We start from the raw sequence: 24,714 nt of genomic DNA, 5'->3' as shown, positions 1-24,714 counted from the left end.
TGGATGGAGTAACAGCTAACGCTATCTGTAGACCCTCTCTAGTCTAGTCCAGTATCAGTAGAAAATACTGCATTTGAGTCATGTCCTCCAGCTTAGAGGTCTCCCTGCTGCTGGGCTCTGTGCAGCTCAGGCGCGAGTTCAACATCAGTCAGATGCACAGCCCTCCCTCCCTCCCTCCCACCTTCCCTCCCTCCTTCTCTCCCTCCCTGATTCCTCCATCAGATCACTGTGTGTGGAGGTCGCAGCCTCCTACTGTGTCTTCACCAACGTGAACTCACTCAGGGCTCGCTGACAACAGCTGGCTGTCCGTGTGTGTGTGTGTGTATATGTGTGTGTGTGCAGCATGCCTCCATTTGGCTGACTGAGGTTTGCTCCCAGTAAAAGTGAACCACAGGTGCTTGTCTCTCACACTCTCTCAGACCGGTTTCTGAGCTCAGTCTCACATTCCTGCTGCCTGATGGTTTATTCTACACACTTTGTCATTTCAACACAAAACAAACAGGAAAGTGCACATCTGGTTACTGAGAGGCTGCAACAGAAAAACAACAACTGTACATCTGTATGCACCAGAAAGAGCAAATGAATTCACATATAAACAGAGGAGACATGGAATGAACTTTAAAATTCACCACGGTTCTAATATGAGAACCTTATTTTGCATTGAGGCCAGTGCAGTGTCTCGTCACGTTGTGTTACATCAAACACTGTGCTGAGCTTTTGCTCTCGTACTCAATGACCCTGCAGCGTTCTGATTGAAATGAATCAGAGAGCAGGAAGTTATTTCCTCTTCCTTCCTGGTTCTTGTGAGTGAGTCACGATGGGACACTGAGGCTTTCAGAGTCGTGGTAATTGTAAAATGTACAACAGATAATAGTTAAGTTGAGTTAAGATGCACTGTACGTAACTTTAACATCTCTCATGAGTCAGGATGGAGAACATTAAGTTATTTTCGGCTGCAGAGAGTTGGACAGCTCTGTATCAGTGTGTCCATCTCCTTCAGCTCCTCCTGTCGGTTGACTGGTTTAGCTGGATTGGGATCATAGTTTGGACTTGAACCTGGGGGGACTGCATTTACTTCATCATACTTTCAACGCATCTGATAGACTTTATGGACTATAATTCTTTATGTATATATTTTATATAGTTCTTCCATTTGTTGCACTGCAGTGAATACTACACTGAATGATCTGTTTCTGACACCTACAGATATCACCAATTAAGGATTTGAAGTCATTTTGAATAGTTGTGTGTGTGTGTGTGTGTGTGGTGGGGGTGGGTTGATATGACAGAGGAGGAGCAAGAGAGGTAACAGGGGTAACGGGGCAGTGGGCATTGGATGTTGGGTGGGGGTTAAGGCTACGTGGAGAGGGCTGGGGTAAGATTGGGGTGAGGGTTTAAGTTGAGGGCAGAGGGGAAAGAGAGGAGAGAAGGTGTGTGTGTGTGTGTGTGTGTTTGTGTGTGTGTGTGCGAGGGTTTAAGTGGAGGGCAGACGAGAGACTGCCTGTGTGTTTCTGTCCTCTGAACGACCCCCTCTACTTCTACACATGAACGAGAGGCTCCCATCTTAGCATGTGTGTTTGCATGTGTGTGTGTGTGTGTGTGTGTGTGTGTGTGTGTGTGTGTGTGTGTGTGTGTGTGTGTGTGAGAGAGAGAGAGAAGCAGTACAGGTAGGATTAAGTATTGACAGCACATGCATTTGTGTAGCTGAATCATCAAACCATTTGTGTCGAAACAAACAAATGGTTAAAAATCCATTGACATGTTTGTTGCATGTTATGTGTCAGACACTGACCTGAGATCAAAGTGATCCTGAAAAGATGGTTTCTCTGTAAATTATAAGCTGATTTGCACACATGCCATGAGGAACATGCTACTTGTTTGGAATTGAGGGTGTGTCCTGTATGTGTGTGTGTGTGTGTGTGTGTGCGTGCGTGTGTGTGTGTGCGCAGTGTTGGTGACTGCGTGGTGACCCTGATATTATCAAATGTTTTACACATTCCGAGGTACCGCTTCAGCTTGTCTGGCTGAGATTCAGAGTTGACCAGTGTCTTTGGTCATGACGGACATTTCTTGGATTACCTGAAGATTTAAGGTTTAAAGGTGAACTGCTCTTGTAAATGATCAAAAGTAAAAAAAAACAAAAGAAAAGAGATGCTGACGATGTTGACAGGGTTAGCTTGACACTTACTGATGTTACTGATGTGAGGAAGAGGTGGGTGCCGGTGTCATCATGTTGGTTTAATTGTAGTTTAATATGATTGATTCCCTTGAGGTCTGAGCATTGGTCTTTGGTTAGGAAACACTGCCATCACATATATCTACACACACACGCACACACACACACACCCACACACCCTCCACAGCCCTTCCAGCACCAGCAGTCCTGGGCTGGCAGCCATGGAACAGACTGCCGGTTTCACGCTCCACAACATTTTACCGGAACATTCTGCAGGAATCTGACTCCAGCTGGTAGAGAGGCCAGGAAGGACAGGTGTGGCAGAGTGTGTGTAGGTGGCTCTCTCTTTATCTGTGTGTGTGTGTGTGAGAGACAGGGGATTTGTAATTGAGAACCTGTGCATGTCCTCAGTGTTCAGTATGAGTGTATTAGGAATGTGTTTGACGGTCAGACAGAGAATGAGGAAGCGTGTGAGTGCAGATCATATCTCAGTAGGATGAGATTTCAATCTGAGAGAACACGGTTGCTTCAAAGGTGAAACGAAGGATGAGTCAGACCATCATAAGGTGGACTCAGCGTGGACTTGAGAGCAGCATGGTAAATCTAGGTGAGCTGGAGAACTGTTAATAGACCGTGTAGTCTTACTGGCATCTAAGCATATTATATATTGTCTCATATATCCCCAGCCCGACTCTGAAGCCACCATCCATGAATGTTTATGCATTCATCAGTTGTAAAAGCTGTCATTCCATAAGTTCTCAGGTCATTTATGATGTCCGTGTCATAAACTCTAGAGACGACTGGCAAAATGCGAATGTAGGTAGTTTTTAGGCTCTGCTTGGTAACATGAACATACACCATGAATTAGAAAAAACCTGCAGGATTGAAAAAAGGGCTGAGAAATTCAAATGACACAGTAAACAACATGCAGTATGGGAAGCATGGGACACTGAGAGAGCCTTATCTCCAGTATTTGCTATTTCCAAAAGCACAGGGTGATGACACTGTTCTCCCTGTTGGTAAACTGAATAGGCAGGGACGAGCAGCGGGAGGTGCTGATTACAGTGTAGGAGAGGAGAAGAAAGCAGGGTGGGGGGTAGATGCTTGGTCGCTATGGTCGAGGCAGCGACATGTGGTGAACTCTGACTGTGGAGGAGGTGATTCAAGTTCAGATGTTACATAATCTCAATGGGCTCCCATGGACATGCTACTACACACAATCACAACGAAGAGGCTCTCCGTCCCCACCCTTAAACAATGTGGCTGTAAATGATCACACACACACAAGTCTTTGTGCTGTTCTGTGTATTTAGATATGAATTTAAGAGCTTCATTCACTACTTCCTACACATGCAGTTGGCTTAGAGGATGTTGTCTTCTTCACAGTGCTGCTGAGTGGAGTTACTATGGTGACAGCCCAGTAAATGAAGCCACTGATCCCTATGATTGCATTAGAAATGAATTAAAATTCTACTCTGTTCTGATAAATCAGGATAGCAATGTCCACCTGTCGGTCTATCAATCGACCAATCCATTTTTTTTGTTCTAATTAGCTGATGTTACTGTAAGCAAATTGCATAAGATGCTAATTAGGATGGTTTATAGCATCTTAACATCATACCTGCTTAACACCACCATGTTAGCATGCGAGCATGCCAAGATTAAAGTTCAGCTCCAAACACCACTACATGTAAATACAGCATCACAGAGCTGCTTGCATGGCTGTAGACTGTTACACCAGCTTTTTCTCGTAGCTTTGGTGAATGACCTGGAGTAGCTGTAGTAATAGCACAAAAATGACAAATTATGGACATAAAATAATTGGCAATGCTTCTTTTACAGGAACGGGTGAGCGATGTAACACACTATCTGTATTGCAAATATAGAACTGCAATAATCAGCTTCTTCCCAATATATACATCAAACATTAGCTAATGTGGTTAAGCAAAATCTACTTACTGCTAATGTCTGGCCAAGGAAACAGAATCAGGATGACTATGGATAGACCAACTCAACACATGTGAAAAGACTTCCTGTCTGAATAGCATCACTTATAAAGGCTTATACTTCACAATAAAAGTTCCCTGTCTTTATGTTAAAGTTCCAACTCTGTGAAAGTAAATCTGAAATGATAGGTCTGATGCTCTACATTCAAGCCAGAGATGCTATTTGTTTATTACTCCACAAGAATATTTCACATTGGCAAACCGTCCAATGAATTGATTTAATTATCTGTTAGCAGAGCTTCAACTGAAATATTTCTGTGTACAAAACATTTGTGTGTGTGTGTGTGTGTGTGTGTTTCACAGAAAGGAGGGAGAGGTGTGTGCCTCGCTCTGTACCCTGTGTTACCCTGGATGAACTGCAGCTGAACTCTGCATGACTGTGGTCATGAAAAAGTCAGTCACACACACACACACACACACACACACACACACACACACACACACATAAACACAGAGGCATGCATGTGCATGTTTTGGGTTCTGGTTCTTTTACTGGAACATCTGCCTTTTTCAAGACCACAGTAATTCAGTGTGTGTGTGTGTGTGTGTGTGTGTGAGTGAGAGAGATTGTTATGTACGTGTGAAGTGAGTGTTTAGGTGGACAGCAAATGGTAGTGCACTGCTGATCCAGAGGCTTTAACCCTGCAGTCACCACACACTATACTGAACTGTCCTGATACATGAATTCAGACTGAAACTTTAGAGCCACCCTTCAAATTGAATCACTGATATGAAAGTGTGGAATACAATAAACAATGCATCTTGTTAAGCTGGTTCAATCGGTTCTGCTAAAATTTAGCTTTTCCAAAATGGCCTCCAGGGTGTGTACATTTCAAAATGGCAGCTTGGAGGTTCAGTGTGTACAAGGGACGCAAAACTTTTTGCGAAATGGTGATTTAAATCCTCCCCTGTGAGGGCCACAGCCCTAGTAAAGTTAAGAAGGCAACATTTAGTTGCCTTTAACTTTCTCTCTGATTGTTATTGTTCATTTTAAATGCTAATACAGACAATGATAAATGTTACCTGCCTGGTATATGACAAGAAATCAGCTGAAAGGAGAAAGCCAACTATAGCCCGGTTACTTCAGTGCATGGACAGAAATGCAGTGATAGTGAGACAGGACAGGAGGGACTGATTCATCAGAATGTAGTCCAACATGTCACTGGTATGTCCCCATGTCCAGCTGTTTTTTTTCAAGAAACAGTTCCAGCCTATAGCTCTTCCTGAACTCACTAAACACCACTTTTAAAATTTTGTTTAGTATGAACTAAACAAGATGCAGTGTTTTAGTGAGTAAGTTATAGAGATGTTTGTAGTTCCATGTTTTAATTGTGGACAGAGCCAGACTGGCTGCCCTTTATTCTTGAGTTAACTCTATAATAAAGCCATAATTAAAAACACACACTTCATTTTAAGGTACACACACACACACACACACACACACACACACACACAGTATGCAGTTAAAAGAAAGGTAGGACTCTCCCTTTACTATCATAGACACACGTATGTATGTGTGTGTATGAGAAGTCGATTTACTGTATCACTCATCCTGTGTGGCTGTTCATGCAGGTTTATCTGTCTGTCATCCCTCCATACATCTCATCACCCCCCCCCCCCCCCCCCCCATGTCTTGTGTTTCAACACAGGCGTGTAAGTGTGTATGTGCTGTAGTAACATGTTGTGATGAATCTGCCTATAAATCAGAGTTGTCAAGGTTCAAGTGAACTATTGGCCTTTAATGGCCAATAAATACAGGTTAGCAGGACAGAGGTTGACTACAGGTCACAGGGTGGAGGTGTGTGTGTGTGTGTGTGTGTGTGTGTGTGTGTGTGTACTGCAGGTTGAGGTGGCTTCAGAGGGTACAGCTTAAAGAGAGAACATTTGAATTGATCATTTTAACAAAAAAACAAAAACAATTCAAAACCAATAAATGAGTGAATAAATAAATAATTTAAGTCCCTTTAATATGAACATTATGTTCTTCAACATTTCACATCCTACATATTATAGTATCATTTTTAAATTCCCACCGTAAACCAGTTTTTCCCTATCTCCTGAACTCTCGGTCTTCCTCTCTGACTGGTTTTCCAGCTGGTACCATCAACAACCTTCATCTTGTCCTCCTCCTCCTCCTCCTCCTTCCTCCTCTCATCTGTCCGTATCTGTCTTGATGAGACAGCCGGTCACCTTTTAGCCCCGTGAAAGGCTCGGCCTCCAGTCCCACCTCCCGTCAAGGCGACGGGGTCAAAAGCAATCCAACCCAGGAAGTGATTTTACGCCCTTCACACATGTGAGGAGCCTTTAAAGAGCAGAGGGAGAGGACAGGAGGCTGGAGGTGCGGGGACACACACCACAGCCCTGAAATCTTCTACAGACCAGCAATTTCACAAAGTCTTGTTTAGTCTTGATTCACCTCTATTCACCCCTCCTCATCTTCTTTAGAATAGAGTTAATTAAAGGTTCGGTGGAAAATGAGATCTGCCATATGTGATTATGAATGAAAGAGATGCTAGCTTTATGACAAGTTAAAAAGAATATGTCTGAGGTTTGTTTGAAGTGGGCGACTGAGCTTGTCTCCTCAACGTCTCTAGTCGTAGGCCGCTTCTAAATAACGCAGCCTGGGTTCACCCCTCATTCGCTGAACATGATCCAGGCAGTGATTATTACATCTGCTGCCACAACACAATCAGGGAAACAATTTAATATATTTAAAGTCAAATCCAGAATCCTCAAATATAAAGTATTCCTTCTCATCATTTAACTTTGCTGCTGCTGTTCTTCAGCAGTGACAATACTCACTCAGTCATACCCCTCATCCCTCATCCTCAGCTTTTCTCCTTCTGCTCTCTCCTCCTGATGTTATCCCTCCACCCATCCGCCCATCCATTCATCCATCCATCCATCCGTCCATCCGTCCGTCTCTTTCTCCTCATCCATTCTCTAACCTCTAGTTTACCTCCGTACCTGTATGGTGTGCAACATACCACAACTTCACTGTGTGTGATTGTGTGTGTGTGTGTGTCAGCTCTAAGTGGTGAGCCATTAGCCAGGAGTCTTTTAGTCCTCCTTTTAGTTACTTCTATTGTTCTCTTCTTCCTGATGACCCTTGAGGAGATTGTGTGTCTCTGTGTGTGAGGTTGTGATGTGGTAGCTTGATCTTTTAATGTACATCAGAGGCAGGAAGTGTTTCCCCCACAGAGAGCTCAAATTCACAAGCTTAACTGGTACTGGTATGAGTGTTAGCAGATGTCATGTTAGGAAGACTCAGGTGTGTCACCTCTAATACACACATGACAAAAGTCACTGTTATGTTTTTTAGCCCATGACTGGTCTAATCTGCCCGATCTTTATGGTTCTTTTCCTTCCTGACTTTGGTTCCTCTCATTCCACAGTTCCTGGATGTTTACTGGATGCTGGGATGGTGGGTCGGTTCCCCAAGCGGTTACTGAGGTCAACAATTTTACCATCCCCAGGTAAAGTTTACCTGTGATTATACTCTGTGACGTTTACACTGTTTCCATCACAGCAACTCTTCCCAGGGCTCAGGAACTGTTGCACAGGAACCTCAGTTGGATTTCCTCTGAGGGAGCCAGAATCTAAATTCATTCCCCCCCGAACCTCCACCTCTCTCCCTCTCTCTTTAATTCTTCCCTTCTCTTCAACTCATTGTCTGCCTCTAGTCTCTCTTTTGTTTTAACCTATCCATGCCCAAAACTCGTGTCTGATCTGTTTGGATGTGATAGGCAAGAGAAAAAGACAAGCACACACACACACACAGCCAGTCATGCTGCTACTTTGGGGTTACGAGGTGAGCAGGGTTCATGTGCAGGCCAGATAACAGTATGAGATGCAGAGAGGGAGGGGGGAGGGGGGGTGGGGACTGTCACAGTCTCTACCTTTTACTGGTGTCAGCAAAAGCCCCTCAGCACAAGTGCCAACTGTCACGCATGTGGAAATGATGCTCTAATAACTACAGACTTGTTATGTTGCTACGCTGTTACTCCCCTGTGCCGCAAATGATTTCCTCTGGTTTTAATGAAGGCTTAGTAAATTGAAGGGGAGCAGTGAGGTCTGGGAGGTGTCATGTTTTACTTTACTTCAGGGAGCAGCATCAAACAGGCAAACACATCTGATCATTTTCACTTTACGATACGAGACAGTGCGTTCGATTAAACTATAAATATAAAGCATAATTAATGCGTTGCAAGCATTTACTAAGCTAAACACACAGTGCACAAGTATGGTTGTAAAAAAAGAAGAGCGCAGTCACAACGCAGCTGGTGTTAGTGGCACATTCACACACATACGCAACACACACAGTAAGAAAAAAAATTTTGCAGTTAAATAACACATGGGGGGACATAAGGCGTTGTGTGTCCCCCATGCAGCTGTCACACTCTTAACCTTGTCGTGGCAGATGCAGCCAAATCCTCAGTGATGTCCATGTCCTTCTGCAATGACTGGGCAGTTTATTCAGTTCATCTGTGAAATGCAGAGCAATACTAAGGGAACATGTGAAACAACTCACTGTGAAACAGTAACCAGTGACAAGATGGAAAGCTAGAGGTGACAGTAGGAAGGCAGTGCGATATTAACTGCCAGAGCAGTGCAACTTCTGTGTTTTTCAGAAATGTTATTAAGCTTAAATGAGGCAAGTGCACGAGCTTGGAGTTTGCTGTCCACACTGTTCCTGACCTGCTAAATTACATAGACTGTGAGCAGCCTCTGGATCTCTGTGCTAATCTGAGTATTACACAGCGAGTCTTTTGCTTACTGCTGTCTCTGGCGAGAAGGAGCTTTTCAGCTTTAAAACTGATAAAGTCCTACTTGAGTTCGACCGTGTGCCAAGAGAAGCTCTCAGGACCAGATCTAATGTCAACACAGCATAATGTGCTGAGGTCTTTGGACCTAGAAGACACTATTACAGTCCATCTTGTATCAAAAGCCGAAAACAAGTGGACGTCAGGTTGGTGAATAGAAGTGTTCTATGTCTGAGTTTGCATCCTGTCACACCTGGATTATGTTTGGCTAAATCATTCTTTCCCAGTGGATGTGAACAAGCCCTGGTTATGGCCTGTATCTCCCATAACCCAGAATTAAAGCCCGATATTTCTGCTTTTGAATGAAGGCCGTCTGCAATGCCAGAAACCTCCGTCTCTCTGACTCCATCAAAGACAGGCAAACACACAGAGAAACATGGCCTGGTTCCGCCTCATTTAGATATCTCTATAGCCTCTATCTGAACACTTTCACCTATGAAAGGGGAGCTGGCCTTCTTCAGTACACGCTGATGCTGGTGAAAAGGTGCTTTCGTTTCAAAACCTTTTACCCGTTAGTTCGAGATATTTCCATCTACTTCCCTCACAGTGAGCATCTCTTGCTTTTTCTCTCACTCTCAAAGACACACACACACACACACGCCTACATCACTCTACGTAGAAGACAAGATAACCCTTTGAAGGTGACAATGAAAGATGGCCGATAGCAGAGCAAACATTCAGAGCGTGATGGATCATGGGAATACACGGAACCAGCATAAAGTGAAACTGGATGATGAATGTGTGCGCACAAATGTGCATTTGTGGGTGTGGGTGGGGTGGCTTCGCATGTATATGTGAGTGTATGTGTTTGTGTGTGTGTGTGCGGAGGATGTGGCAACGCGCCAAAGCAAAGACCCATTACAGCGTATCCAGGTGTATCCAGATTGTGTGTAAATCCAGCTGAGACAGTTCACACTCTGACACCAGAATGTGTCTCCAGTGGCTGCTGGTGGTCGGCTTTCGCTTCCTTGCTCATGTTTGATTTAAACATTTATCTGTGTTTAACTCACTTCTCTTTACGACATTAAGTTAAACGTCAAAACTAATCTGTGTAATTGTCAATGGATCCATCTGCTGATCAAGGCTGTGTGATAGGGTTAAAAGCTCTGAACGAGGTGGGTCGACCTTGAGTTGGAATTATCTTGATAAATTCATACGACTGCTTAAGATTGAATTGTATTTTTTTTTTTAATCTTTATTAAACCAGAAATGTCCCACTGAGGGTTTTGGAGAGAAACACCCAGCTTCTGGACAAGAAAATAAAACTGTGTAAATTCCAGCCACATCCTCATTTCTTTTATCCTCTCTCATACCTGTTTTATTCATTTAACTGATGCACCTTGGTTGAACTGTAAGCTTACACCAGACTCGCTGTCCGTCTTAACGCTCTCAGCCTGTCACCGGGCGGCCCCGACTCCCTCGGTACTTGTAGCTAAGTGCCGGTCTCTGTGGAAAAGTGCTTGGATGGTAACCTCTGAATGCATTCCAGACCTGGACACATTCTTTCACGCCTACTCTGTCTTTCCCTCCCTGCTTTCCTTTCAACCTTCTCTTTTTCTTTGTTTCGTTATGTGTGTGATCCCCCCCCCCCTTACACTCCCCCCCTCCCACCACCACAGTGACTACTTTGTTGTGATCAAATGAGGTTGAGATGATTTGTATTACTTGACGTGATGATTCAGTTTTATTCAAATAAAAATGCATGTGATGACTTTCTCTTTCTGAATGTGTTGATCAGTGGGTAAAGTATTTGTGGTCCATGTTCCATAAACATCCATAACTGATTAAAGGGCAGGGTATGTGAGTGGGGCTGGGTGGCTCAGGTTAGGTGTAGGGTAATCTTTAGGGAAAAGCAGGGGATGTCTTTTTATTTGTAGCCATGCTCACAACATCATCCCAGGGATGGCAATGCCTATCTGCCTCTGTCTGTCCACCACTTTGATCCAGACTGAAATACCTAAATGGATATTTGAGGGTCCACCTTTTATTTTTAATTCATGGTCCCCACAGGATGAATCCTAATTACCTATCTTCTAGCCCCACCAGCAGGTTGACCTTTGTGATTTTTGATTAGAGCTGGAGGAAGGACTGTGATCCACTGACTTCTCCTCACCACCACCATCATTATGTCAACGCTTAAAATTGGTCCAGAAATTTGGTTTATGACCAAAAACCCCTGCAAAACTAATGACATTCCCATCAGCCTTAGCTGTGCTGCTAGCATGCTAACATGTTAAGCTAAAACATAATCAAAAGTAAGATACCCGGGTTATACTGAGTGTGAAGTTCTACACAGAATGAATGAGTGAATGAAGTCAGAGTACTGATTTGAATGTGTGTGTGTGTCTGTGTCTGTGTCTGTGTGAGAGAGAGAGACAGTAGGTGTTTAGGAGACTGCTGTCCTTCCTGACAGGTTGATGAAACAGCTATAATTGGGTCTCCTCTAAGACAATGGCCTTTTCCTTTCTTTCTCTCCCATCAAAGGACTGATGGTCTCTGAAATGTGGCACTGACCTGTTAGATCCTCTGGCCTCTCCTTTGGCACCAGACCACACCATCAGACAACCTGAGGCATGCGTGTGCACGTATACATGCATGTGTCAGAATAACCGTTTAAGTAAATGATATCATAAATGACATGAACTGTAAGGATATACTGTATGATTTACTAGTTGGATTGTGTGTGTGAGTGTGAGTGTGTGTGTGTGGAGACATCAGAGAGTCTATGCTGGGCTATCAGCGCTCATGAGGCAAGGTGTGGTATTTGGATGTAAATGACGACGAGGGGATGTTAACAGCTCTGGAGACAAAAAAAGCGTTGTTTGTGTCTTTTATTTCCTTTTTTATTGTCTTTCAGATGTTTGATTGCTCCTCGGCTAATGAAAGTGGGGGAATCCTTGTAAAAGTTAAGTGGCGTGACCCTCGTGACCTCCTCACCTGCTCTGCCCTGTCTTCCATTCCCCTCCTCAGCCTTTCTTTGAGCCCAAATCAGAGCGAGAACATTCACATGATGCCCACCGTGGAACTTTAGGTAAGCAGAATTCTTTTTTTTTTTTTTTTTTCACTCAAAGTCTGAAAACTCATATTTTATGAAATCAAATTTCCAATTTAAGCAGGAGTTGGTCAAGTGTGTGGGTGACACTAGTTAACACCTGGCTTGATTTTGATCCCTCAACTTTACTCTACATGGCCAAAAGTATGTGGACACCTGGATGTATGTGATAGTTGAGCATATCAGAGCAATGGAAGTTTATCTGCTGCTGATGCATGTAACTGCCATAGGCTGCAGTATAACTACTTACGTGGGCTATGGTGGAGTTGATAATAGAGACAACATTATTATCTCATTCAGACTGGGATTCTGTCTGCCATTATTACTTGTACATAAAAATGATGTTAAAGTGCCATCAGGTAAACATCAGGGAAGCATGTCTGAAAGGAGGCTAAAGACTGACTAAGGTAAAGGTCATGAATCATGATGAAACAATCCCTTAAAGGCAGGGATAACACACAAGCACACCTTTTCAGTTGGTCTAGGAAATAACAATATTGTACACTTGGGAAAAGAAAGCTTGAGAGAGAAATTCAAACAGTGTCAGAAAGTTACAGAAACTGCCGTACAGCAGTACGTCAGTTCACACCTCGCATTAAAATGTGTCTCCAGATGCGTCTCCAGTGACCACTGGTGATCAGGTCTCACTCATGATATATATCTATGAGCTTTTTTTTTTTTTGGAACGGGACACCTTTGTGTTCACACTCCTAAAAGAATGTGGCCAAATGCGGCCCGCACTAACGTGGTCCATGTGATTGGATCTCAAATGCGTCCTCAGCATGTCTTGGGTGCATTCACACCTGAAAACTGTCCACTTGTGAGCAGATCACCTGAGAAGCACTTGATAAAATAAAGTATACTGGCAGCTTTACAAGGTTCTACAGTGTGAACAGCTGTTACAGACTAACTCAGAACAGTAGACTGCCTGCCTCCAGAGCCTTTGATAGAGTTCATGGCAGCAGGCAGTCAGGAAAACCTGCACACTGTAATATCCCTGTGGACTTTGAGAGCAGTGAAATAGAGGATGTGAGCTCTCAGGATAATGTGTTGTAAATGTGTACAAACCATTACAGGGCCATTAACAGACTTAAAATAGATCAGGCTCTGACGCAAAGGTTCTCCATAGCTTGTCCTGAGACAATAAAATAGTTTGGTTCACAGATAGTAAGATAATTAATGACCAATATTCAACATTAACTCTAAGCCATTAGCTGGATACAGCTAGCTAATAGCTAGCTAGATAGCTAATACAAATAAATGTACAAATACTGGTGGTCTGACCAACCAACGGAAATTTCCATCCCTTGGGCCTTGCTGCTAGCATAGATAAAAGTGACTGGCAAGATGCTACCACAGTGGAGAAAGAGTTTGTCCTTCAATACATATAAGTTAATGCACATTAGAGCATTGCTACTCTTAGATTTACATGCATTATTTGTCACTTCAACAGAGATACAGTTCAAAGAAGCAGTGGATTGCTGCTCCTTTCACAGTACCAGGAAAACAAGCCCTTGCTATCTGGGTTACTGAGCTTCATATCTGTGATGACACCTGACCCTGTGGGTTTCTTAGAAAGTTGACATTTATTGCTGGCTGTTGGTTGGAAGAACACAAGCTCAGTTCCCTGTTATATGGAAAACAACAGAATACTGTAAAAACAGTTGTATTGGGTCTTTTGTGACTCTGGAGAAATCAGATATATTAAGCTGTCTTTAATGAAAGGAGGACACCAAGATTCTGTGCTTTTGACCAAAGTGGTGGAAGGACGGATGCCAGTGTCTGGATTGCATCCTTTAACTAGTTTATTCAGTTTCCTGCTTTATGCTGTGACTGTCACAAGTGCGTTAGAAGCTCATTCATACTCTGACTATGAAGAACAGTTGTAAACTGCTTACTGTGGCATAGCAACATCTTAATGCTTCCCTTTTGGTTTTCACTGTCCATCAAAATCTGCCATGGAGGCGCTGAGGTGACCTAATTTTTTTTTTCCCCCCTAATCTTTTCCTCTCCTGTCCTTTTTCCCCTTTTCTCCTCCAACTGCATTTGTGTTGTTGGCCTGTTTAGTACAGAGGTTGACAGAGGTTGTTCTGTAACCGTCAGATGTTTTACGTTCAACTGTGAACGGTGAAATCATCTATAGCAGCCAACTGTGGAGACACTGAATCATAATGGCACCTCCAGCTCCGAAAACCTCTTCAGCAACACAAGCTGTGCCTGCACAGCACCACAAAGACATATGTTTTCATTCATTTATGATGAAATTGGACTTGAGGGGCGAGGGGCAGTATAGATCAGAGAATGTGGTGATGAATAAATACACCCTCAGCCAATCGCATCACTGGTCAGTACATAGCTCTGAAACAGCATGAATGAACCTCCAACCTGTGCACCGTGTACTCTGCTCTCACCACCAAAATACCACACAGATCTCAGGAAAATACCAAACGGTCAGAGCGCTGCTTGCACTGGTTGTTGCAACACCGTGAAAATATGCCTGCCCTGTACAGAGTGTGAATAATGCCAGCGATGATTCACAAGAACATCTAGTTTGTTAAATAGTTCCAGTGCATAACTGGATCTATTTTTTTGGTCTTCTGTTTGTTCTGCATGTTCAAAGTGTTAATTAGTGAACCTTAGAGGTGTTGGTAGGTGTAATTTGGTCCTTGGACAGAGCCAGGCTAGCTGTTTCTCCCTGCTTCCTGTCTTTATGCTAAGCTAGGCTAACCACATCCAGACTCTAAGCACATGTAATAATGGAAACCAAACTTCATTCAGCAGGCACTGGTGTATTCCAACCTTCTAACTACGACTTCAGTGCACTGAAGTGTGGTCTGGCTGAGGATCTTGGCAAACATTTTCCTCCTAAAGCTATTCAGGCATTTTACATTTCACAAACAGTAGCAGGCAAAGCTTGATCAGAGGTAGCATGAGAAAGAAGGGTTGATGTAATAAGAAGCTCTCCCATGGTGCTCAACTCTATGTGACCTGCTGAACTTGTCAACGGTCTCTCAAATTATGAATAATCACAGTGAGCCACTAACAACCATGCTAACGACGCCATTAGCATCTCTTATTGGGCGCTCATGCAGCTCCACAGCGGGGGGGGGGGGGGCGAGGCGAGGGGGGCCCATCAGACGCTGTACAAACGCAATTTGAGGAATTAACACTCTCTTCTACTCCTCCACCACAGATGCTACAAACCGATTGACTCTCACTGAAACCGAAACGGCCGCCCATTGACGTTAAAGCACGTCCTCAGTGTGCGTGATTAAGCACACGTTAGCACTGAGACGGCAGAGTTTCATTTGATGAGATTATTTCCTTCTTCTGCCCTGATCACTGCACAGAGTCCCTTATAAACTGGAAATATGAAAGAATAAATGACAGGAAGCTTTTTTTCCCCCTGATCTTTAGATATCATATTTAAAAAATAAATACAGGAAACACTAAAATAGTGTCATTTGCAGCTGTGCAACTTATTCAACACAGATACAATTTCCCCATATCTTACATAAAGGCCTTTGTGTTTACAGTTTTTGACTGGTTGTTTTTATTAACTAATCGTGGTTAACTAGTACTTCTCACGAGGGGTTTCACAAAATTCCCTCTGTAGATACCAATGACCTGGATTTCATCCAGACATGTTGCATATGATCAGGCCTTATTGTGCTTTAATAACTTAGATATGGTAGAATGTTAGAGAGTTATGCCTCTCTTTCCCCTGGCAAAAATAGACACACATTTGTGTGCAATCAAAGAGTTGGCGGTTGGGAAACACTGCAGTTAAAAGACAAAAGAAAGGGAGAAAAGAAAAGAGAGAGAGAGACACAGAATCAGATGTAAACCTCAGGAAACACCAAACTATTGTACAACAACCACTGATTTTTACTTTCTCAATATTCACTTCTATGTTTGATAAAGTACACTATGTGGACAATGTGCAAGCAGTCTTCGTGCTAAGCTAGAAAGTTGACTTATATCTGTGTCCACTGTTGGGAATCCAATGATTCAAAGATTTTTGTGATATCTTGGGTATCTTGGGTAAAATGGTACATTAGCGTATTTTACCACATCTGTAGTTTAATCTTTGTACATGAACCTATTCAACTGAATCCATCAGAAAACTCAGTCCAAATGTAACTCATGGGAGAGCTCTAATTTGCACCCTAATAATCTAGTTTACTGGGACGTTTCAAATCTTGAAACCAGAACAGATTTTTCCTGCTTTCTCACTCTGGCAACAAGTGTTGTTTTCAATAACACTACTTCACCAGCTATTACAATGATTTACTCAGGACCATGTTCAGAGCCTGAGGATCTAATTGAAAGCAAGCTAGTTTCAAGCCTCTTCCAACACTGTGTTGTAAATTCACTACAATGGTCACGAATGTAGACAAAAATGGCCTTGGCCGTGTAAAGTTTTTGTCTCCGCTGGGTGATGGCGAACAATGGAGGGAAGCAGACGGTGAGGAGAGGAGGCAAAGTTCAGAAAAGTTCATTCACATCGTTCGAGGGCTGGACCCGCCGGGGATAGGATGGCCGGGCATAAAAGGTGTCAGCCACAATTTAGTATCACAATTTGGCCATTAAACTGGAACTCTTAGCCGCGGTGACTGACAATAAGTACAACAGTTCAGCATTTGTGGATCCAATAATTGCAAGTAGCACAGTAATAAACAATGACCAAGGACAACCGTACAATGCTAAGAGGACAGCGTGGCGTGAAGGGACGTTGGGTGTAAATCAGAACGGCACCAGAGAGAGAAACAACTTGTAAAAGAGCCCAAAGCACATCTGCTAGCTAAGCCTGGAGAAACACTGGCTCTTATTTTGCCAGCTAAGGGAAGACTAAAGGATTAGAAACACATGCAGTCAAAAGCTTTCAAGCAACATGGACACCTGCAGCACGGTACATTTAAGGAAAAAGTCAGCTGAACCTCTAAAATGAGAAGGGATGTTATCCAGGGTGTGGTTAGGGTTAGCTTAGCACAAAAGCAGCAAGTCTGGCTCTGTTCAAAATTCAAAATACACCCACTGACACCTCTAGAGCTCAATGATTAAACACCATGTATCAAATACTTGCACATACATATTTATGTACACAACACAATGTGTAACTGAACAAATGTAAAAATGACAGTTTGTGATTTTCTGGGCTGTTGCGTGCTGGGACTACTGTATATGTTGGTGAACTACAGCAGGTGCAGTGACTGTGTGCAGCTTCCTGAAGTCTTGAGGTTGCCAGGTCTGTTACCACTGTGCCTATAGAGAGACCAAAACCTGCAATGCGCTCACCAACCGTATCCAAGAAGCTTTGCTACAGCTTGAGACACTACACAGAAATGCTGTTGTGCATTATTATATTTAATTTTAAATAAGAAAGGTACATGATGGAAGACAGCCTTAGAAGTGCTGGCAGGAGTATGTTTAAACTTTAAACAGAGCCACAGAGCTGTTTCTTCCTGTTCTCAGTCTTAAATGCTAATCACATTGTGACTTAGACAAATACACATTTTTTAATGGAAAAGAAAGTGTGTCCATTTTTTGGACATGGAACTGTCCATGGGGAACCCCGCATGTCAGCTGGGATAACCCCCCCCCCCCCCCCTTGGACAAGATTAGTGAGTATAGACAAAGGATGGATTGGTGGATTGACTGTGTTGGCTTGCAGAATTCATCCGCACTGCCAAGATGCTCGATATCCAAGCTACACAAACACACTATGAAAGCTGCCTGAAATTACTGAGATTTAGTTATTAGCACAGCATTTTTGGCTCCTGTACATCAGTTCAGAAAGTCAGTATCACTCTCTGATAAGGCTCCTTAAGGGTCCTCTAAACTTAATAATGGTTAATACATCATTTACTAATGCTTGGGTTGCCAAACTGTGGAAAATCCACTATTTAACTTGTCTTTTCAGTACTTTAATTCATTAGATAGATCCGTCCAATGAAGTGTTTGTCCACCTACCATCTGGAATAGGGCTGCTTCTTAACATACACCTTATGTTGTGAAACTTATAGTTTCACACTTGATGGATTATTGTAGAACCCGTGATTTATTCACATCTATAATTGCAGGTGACTGACGAATTCTTTGCCAGTGGCTAATTAGAAACTAAGGAACTTGTGACCCTTTAGTAATGTCATACTTGCATTTATAAACCTGATGACTAAGAGGGTGTACAGTATTGCTTAACAGAAACACATTGCCATGTTATTACCAAGACATTAGATTTAAACAAAGCCGTCTATTTAAACACCCAGATCCACACCTCTTTCATGATGGTTAAACTCCTACAACAGTGATCCATTTACTATTTGTTATCCTGAATATGCAGAGCGAGTCTTATCTCCAATGCTGCAGTAAACATGCATCCATGCCCCTGGCTTACTTCCACTGCTCCACTGGAGGTCTATATTGGTTCAGTGCCCTGAAACTGAACTGATCAGTATGAACTCGGTTTCACCCTCTCTGCTCATCTGCCAGGGTCATCAGCCCTCTGCTTTGCTTTCCCTCCTTCCACGGATTCCAGGTTTCTCTTTTATTTTTCTTCTCTTCTCACATCTTATTGATTCTGTAAGGATAATGGAATTTGTGTGTGTGTGTGTGTGTGTGTGTGTGTGTTACAGGACCACCCGGTTAAATACATGAACTGCCATGAGCAAACTTTATCATGAGTTCTTGAATAAACCATAGCTGTTTTTTTTTTAAATATATATCTCATTAAAACACATCACATACACTAATGTCCTTTTCTAATTGGCAGTCATAATATTTTATGCTCTTTTTTGACTAATGTGTTATAATGAAGTTGTGATTCCTCTAGTATTCTGAAAGAAAATGTGTGCAAGATGACCAGTACAGCAGTTTTAAAATAAATACAAAATAAAGTAGACTTATTGGATTTCTTTCTGAGAGTGAGATGGACATAACCAGTAGCCCAATTCTGTCCAACATCATAAAAATGCTTTAAAACACCCCACCAACACCTCTCCTTACACTGAAAAACTAATTATAGGACATACAAGCACACATACTAGTTCCACCAAATCTACTGGTGGTGCTTTTCTGTGTGGAGCATGTTCTCCCTGTGCTAGTGTGGGTTCCCTCCAGGTTCTCCAGCTTCCTCCCACAGTCCAAAGACATGCAGATTAGATCACTGGTGGCTCTAAATTGTCCGTAATTGTGAATGTGAGTGTGAATGGTTGTTTGTGTCTATGTTGTCAGCCCTGTGATAGACTGGAGACCTGTTCAGAGTGTACCCTCGTCGTGAGGAAATTACATGACCTACCTGCCATAGATCCAAACTGTTGAGAGAGGAAACAGAATCTTCCTACTATCTTTATAGTAAGTCACACACAGAAATATGGTGTCTGTGACTCTGACCCATTAGAATTGTGTGGCAGTGTATAGGTCTGCAGAGACTCTGCCCTCTGCATCTTCTTGTTTGCTTTGCATTTTGACGTGTTGTGGATGTTTCGGGGCTGCAGCCCCTCGGGTAGTGGGCGTGTCTAGTCCTCTGCCAGTAACAGGGCACAGGGTGTGAGGGTGATACAAAACTAGCTAACAGGTTAAATCACTGTCTCAGTCTCGTTGTGTCTTGGATGTATGCTGGGACCTGGCATTAGCTGCTTTCACATTTCCAAGCTAACATAAGTTAGTGTTGCACACTGCTGGCTTTGCTTGGGAGAGGAAGGCAGGCGTTGAGGGAAGGCACAAACAATCAGTTCACAGTCTGTTAAAGGCAACTGAGAAAGTTGGACATTTTTAAGTTATTCCTTTGTGTGGAAAATTTGCTATGGGAAAGGGTTGATGAGACAAGAGAAGCTACTTGATGGGCTCCAGCAGCCGGTTGTATACATGACACTTTATCCCTTTTGTTTTACTTATTTTAAATGACACGACACAAACCGAGACTTATAGCAAAACAGTTTTATTAAATAAAAAGCCCATACAATGTAACATAAGTCACTTAAATAAGTCGGGATAAGATACAGACGTTATATAAACAGACTCTACATTATATATGTACATAATCCTATAGATACACCTCTGAGTTGATTAAAGTGTTCCACATCTGCGAATAGTGCCTCTCGTTTAGTTTGTTCATATCTTTAAAAAAAAGAAAAGAAGATAATATATACAAATCATATGACAGCATATTAGGGCCAGTATAGGTAAAAAAAAAAAAAAAAAAAGTATAGCTTTAATCTCGGAAATTCCTGAGTTCTTTTTCCTATCTTTGAATAATACCCCCCTCCCCTGACTGCTGCCTAGTATTTTTTAAAATGTATTAATTCGTTTTTTTTTTTTTAATCTACAATGACCCTAATTCACCGTAGTAAAATCCAAAGTATTAACACCATAATATAAAATGTAAAATACGTTTTCAAATCATCTACAGTATGTACATTTCATAGCAAAAAAAGAACATCTTTTCCGTTCATGTCTAAATGCAGCCTTCGATCTGTTCCCTAAAAACACCTGAGTGCTTCCACAAAACACACAATTCGAGAAACCTCAAATTTCACACGCTGCTCTTCAGAAACAACCGCTCGTCACCTCAGTTTAATTCTGTACATAGCTGGTAAACTTGGTTGGCAGATTGTCCACAGGATAGACAGTAGGTCCTGTTTTCATGGTGGGCGGCCCGTTTAAAAGAGTCCAGTGACACTTTGTGACCACTTCCACCAGGAAGATCTTCAGCAGGACTTTGGCAAATTCCTTCCCCACGCACATCCTGGAGCCGCCCCCGAACGGGATGTACTGGAACCTGGAGGAGTCGGTTGAGATTTTGGTCATGAAGCGTTCCGGTTGGAAGTCCTCCTTGTTGGGGAAGATCTCTGCCACATCATGGGTGTCGCAGATACTGTAGATGACATTCCAGCCTTTGGGAATTTGGTAACCCTGAAGTAGTGAGGAGAGAATAATGAGTAAGCAGCTAGTACGGACACAGGGCTGTCAGATGCTTGTAGGAACCTTGGGTTTACACATCCCTGAACGCTAGACACCAAGATGCTCAATCAACAACCTGCAGAGCAATCTTAACTTACATTTAGTTCAAAGGTCTTGAGGGCCACTCTGAAGCCTCCGGGGACAGGAGGGTTGATCCTCAAAGTCTCTTTAATGACACAGCTGGTGTATTTTAACTGCTCCAAGCACTCGATGTTCAGGTTCTGGAAGTCCATCCCCTGCTCCTCCTGAACGCAAAGAGGCAAACACAGTATTAACCAAAGCTTCATGATGGTTGGTAGGGAACACAATGGTGCTAGTTGTTCCTTTTACCCTGAATTCAGACTTGTTATTTTATAGAGCTGGAATCATCTCAACGGTTGAATCAAACCCCAGCAGGGTTTCAGACAAGCGTTGTTATCCAATAACTCAAAGCAAGAAAACTGGGAAAAGCCCCTGTTTGTCGTTAATCTAAGCAGCTCAGTGCTGTTCATCTGACCTGGCTTCATGATCCGGTTCTCGATCAGGGTTTAACGTGTCTTATACTAATTAGTTTTACTGAGAAAGCTTCGATGTGGATTGCTATCTCTATGGAAAGTTTCATGTATACTAAACCCTGCTGTGTACTTTAATATTGTAACATTAATATAGTCGATACTGGCAGGGACCCCCCACCCCCAAAAAATAAGTTGCACCAAGTTGTTTAAGGATATTTAATGTCCACTTAGTGGACTTCCCACCAGGGTTTTCAACTGCATCTCATGGCTTTTCCCCAGCAGACAGAGTTTTCTCAGTTGTCGTCATGTGAACTAAAGTATAACAACTACCACCAGGACAAATGAACAACTCCATCCGCTGAGGAAGACCATGACAAGTGGCTGAAACCTCAGGAAGACCTATTTTTAAGACCTATTTTGGTCAACAACTGCTATAGATTATCTGTAAGATTTGAATGATTAGCATAAAAGCTAAATTTCAACAGCCACCATCAGAGATGTTTGAGAAATAATCTTATTGAACTAAAGTTATGCAGTGTAATTACCTTGTCCATTAGTTCCTGCCTCAGTCTGTCCACAACCTCAGGGTTCAGGCCCAGGAACATGATCAGAGAGGTGGCTGTGCTGGCTGTGGTTTCATGGCCCCCGAACAACAGCTCTGTAGCAGACTCCTTAATGGCCTGGAAACAGAAAAGCAGGCACAGAATTAGTTCAGGCCTTGACTAATTCAATGGCTTATAAGACGGACAGAAGACACTGGAGGTTTGACAAAGTCAAATGTGAAGCGACAGTGAGATTGTTACCTGCATGCTGAACGGCTCTCCATTCTTCTTGCTGCTGTCTATTAGCTGCTGCAGAGCGTCCCTGTGACTGGACCCCCTGTCGGACTCCTGCACCTTCTTCTTGATGTTCTCCTCTATCTTGGAGTGGATGAAGTTCCTCGCCTTCAGACCCTGGAGGACAGGATGGCAGGAGGAGGGGGGACAGACAGAGCAAAGGATTGAAGGGAGGTGAGGAGATGAATTAGACTTAGACACTTGCATTCACTGTGTGTATATCTATCTATCTTTATATATATATATATATATGGACACTGTGCTGTATATGCACTGTACATACAGACACATGAATTCAATCATTCCCCTTTTCTACTTGCCTCATATGATGTACAATATGATTTTAGCTCATTACTGAAATTACATTTCCAACCACTGGCTTCCATTCATTTCATTATACTCATTAATTTCCAGATTCATTTGTATGGGTGAAGTAATCCACCATGGTGAATATTAAAAGAAAAGTTTGGCTGATGTTAGAATGCTTTTAAATGTAGCTCACTGTGATGGCACATGCACAATAACTAGCATGGTCCTTGAGGTTTGGATTAAAAGTTAAAGCTTAAGTTAAGCTTGAAAGTTAGCTTAAAATGAGCCTGTCTTACCCTGTACAGTCCACTGAAGGGCACGTCGATGGGCAGGGAAAACAGATTCTTGATCATTTCCTCGAAAGCCTCCACCAGCTGCTGCTCATCAGTCTTGATCTGCTCCGGCTCAAAGCCCAGCAGGATCCTCATGGCTATGCGGAACATAAGCCGCTTCATCTCTGGGTAGACCAGCACGCAAGAGTCCCTCGTCAGCCACTCCTTTACTGAAGCCCGCACCTCCTCCTGGATGACGGGGATGTAAAGCTCCAGAGCCTCCCTGGAGAAGGCCCGCATGATGGCCTGGACAAGGGAACAGAGGGGTGAATGGGGTTGGTGGTGGTTGTGAGTCCATGCACCTAGTATTAGTGTTCACCCAGACACGCTACTCTTTGGCCAATGTGCTCAATTAGCAGATATGAAGACAATGTTGTCTTAGTGAGCTGCAAAAATCTTCATATTGTGCAAACTTAAGCCTTTAAAGTTTATTTTCTGTATCTACCACTGGATCAATAATGTTTCATCAACTTATCTCAAGTATTTTCTAGAATAAAATAGATTTAGAAAATCCTTTAAAAAGTTGATTTCTATTGGAAACAGGTTCAAACAACTGCACAAACATTTTTTTCCAATTAAGATTATCAGACTAAGACAATACAATAATTATATTAGTTGTAATGCTGTCCAAGATAAATCAAACAAGCAGTTAAAGGTAAATGAATATGAGTAACTTACCTTTTTCTTGGTCTTGTGCAGGGATCCGTGTACGTTGGACAGCGTGTCCGAGCCCAGGATGGTGCGCACAGACGCGGGCCACTGCACGGACACGAGCTTGTGCTCCCCGAGCAAAATCTGCCTGACGTTATCCGCTCCCGTTAAGCGCACCGTGGGGTTCCCGAAGAGGTGCGTGCGGTAGATGTAGCCGTATTTCTGCCGCTTCATCCGCAGAAACTTTCTCCTCTGGGAGGGAAAACACGGGACACACAAGACGGTGAGGATCAGACCTTGATACAAACATTAACACTGAGACACACCTGTATATTATTCACACAGCAAAAAAAAAAAAAAAGTATTTATACTCCAATTAAATACAAACTTAAACCCTGGTGGTTCCATTAATAACTCATATAAGTAAAAAGTAACATGAAAGCAGTGTTATGTGTTCACTAAAATGAAAATCTATAAAAAGTTTAAAGTATAAAATCACGTTTGCTTGTAGTGTTTGGAGCATCCTGATCCACATGTGGATAGAAGGCATCATAAACGGGGGTTTCCCTCGCGTAGCAGACCCGCAGCAGTGTCATGCATGTACCTGGAGGATAAGCTGCAGCGTCTCTCCAATGAAAGGTAAGCCCATGGATCCCGGGGGCAGCGGGCTGGGGCAGCTCGGGTCTCTGCCTCGGATCATGTAAACCTCCCACAGCTTCACCGCCACCAGAAAGAGCAGGACGGGGAGCACGATGGTGCACAACAAGGTGGCCAGCAGTGTGTTCAGAGCCATGTTGCAGCGGCTTCGGCGTCTCGTTGGTGCCTTTCTCTTTCTCTCTCTCTCGCTTTTTTTTTTTAAAGGGAATCGCTTCAGGTGAAGCTCTATCGGTTACTGGAGCTCCGAGGCTGCTCATGCAGCGCCTTTTATACGACTGCCAGGGCTGCGGGCAGCCTGTTACCTTCTCCTCCCTCAGATAAATTAGTTCACACAAAGTTCATCTTTAATTGTGGGTGTCGCTCGGCCCCGCCCCCGGGCCTGTTACCGGCTGACTTGCCTCACCATTTGTTCCAGAG

General features: G+C 43.0%; 1 protein-coding gene across 1 annotated transcript; it reads right to left on the bottom strand.

Annotated features, from left to right (window-relative positions):
• Window positions 1-20,550: 20,550 nt before the first annotated feature.
• LOC121201520 (cytochrome P450 26A1) lies at window positions 20,551-24,433 on the bottom strand. The gene is made up of 7 exons (XM_041067395.1): window positions 24,245-24,433; window positions 23,668-23,892; window positions 22,954-23,235; window positions 22,316-22,465; window positions 22,058-22,192; window positions 21,117-21,263; window positions 20,551-20,970 (listed from the first exon to the last, which is right to left on the bottom strand). Exons 1-7 carry the CDS (start codon window positions 24,431-24,433, stop codon window positions 20,632-20,634), a joined length of 1,467 nt encoding a protein of 488 aa, XP_040923329.1. The 3' UTR covers window positions 20,551-20,631.
• Between the last annotated feature and the right edge of the window lie 281 nt (window positions 24,434-24,714).

This window comes from Toxotes jaculatrix, chromosome 21 (genome assembly GCF_017976425.1).
Source record: "Toxotes jaculatrix isolate fToxJac2 chromosome 21, fToxJac2.pri, whole genome shotgun sequence".
Taxonomy (NCBI): Eukaryota; Metazoa; Chordata; class Actinopteri; family Toxotidae; genus Toxotes; species Toxotes jaculatrix.
The sequence above is the reverse complement of the archived record's forward strand: the minus strand, read 5'-3'. Positions and strand labels throughout refer to the sequence as shown.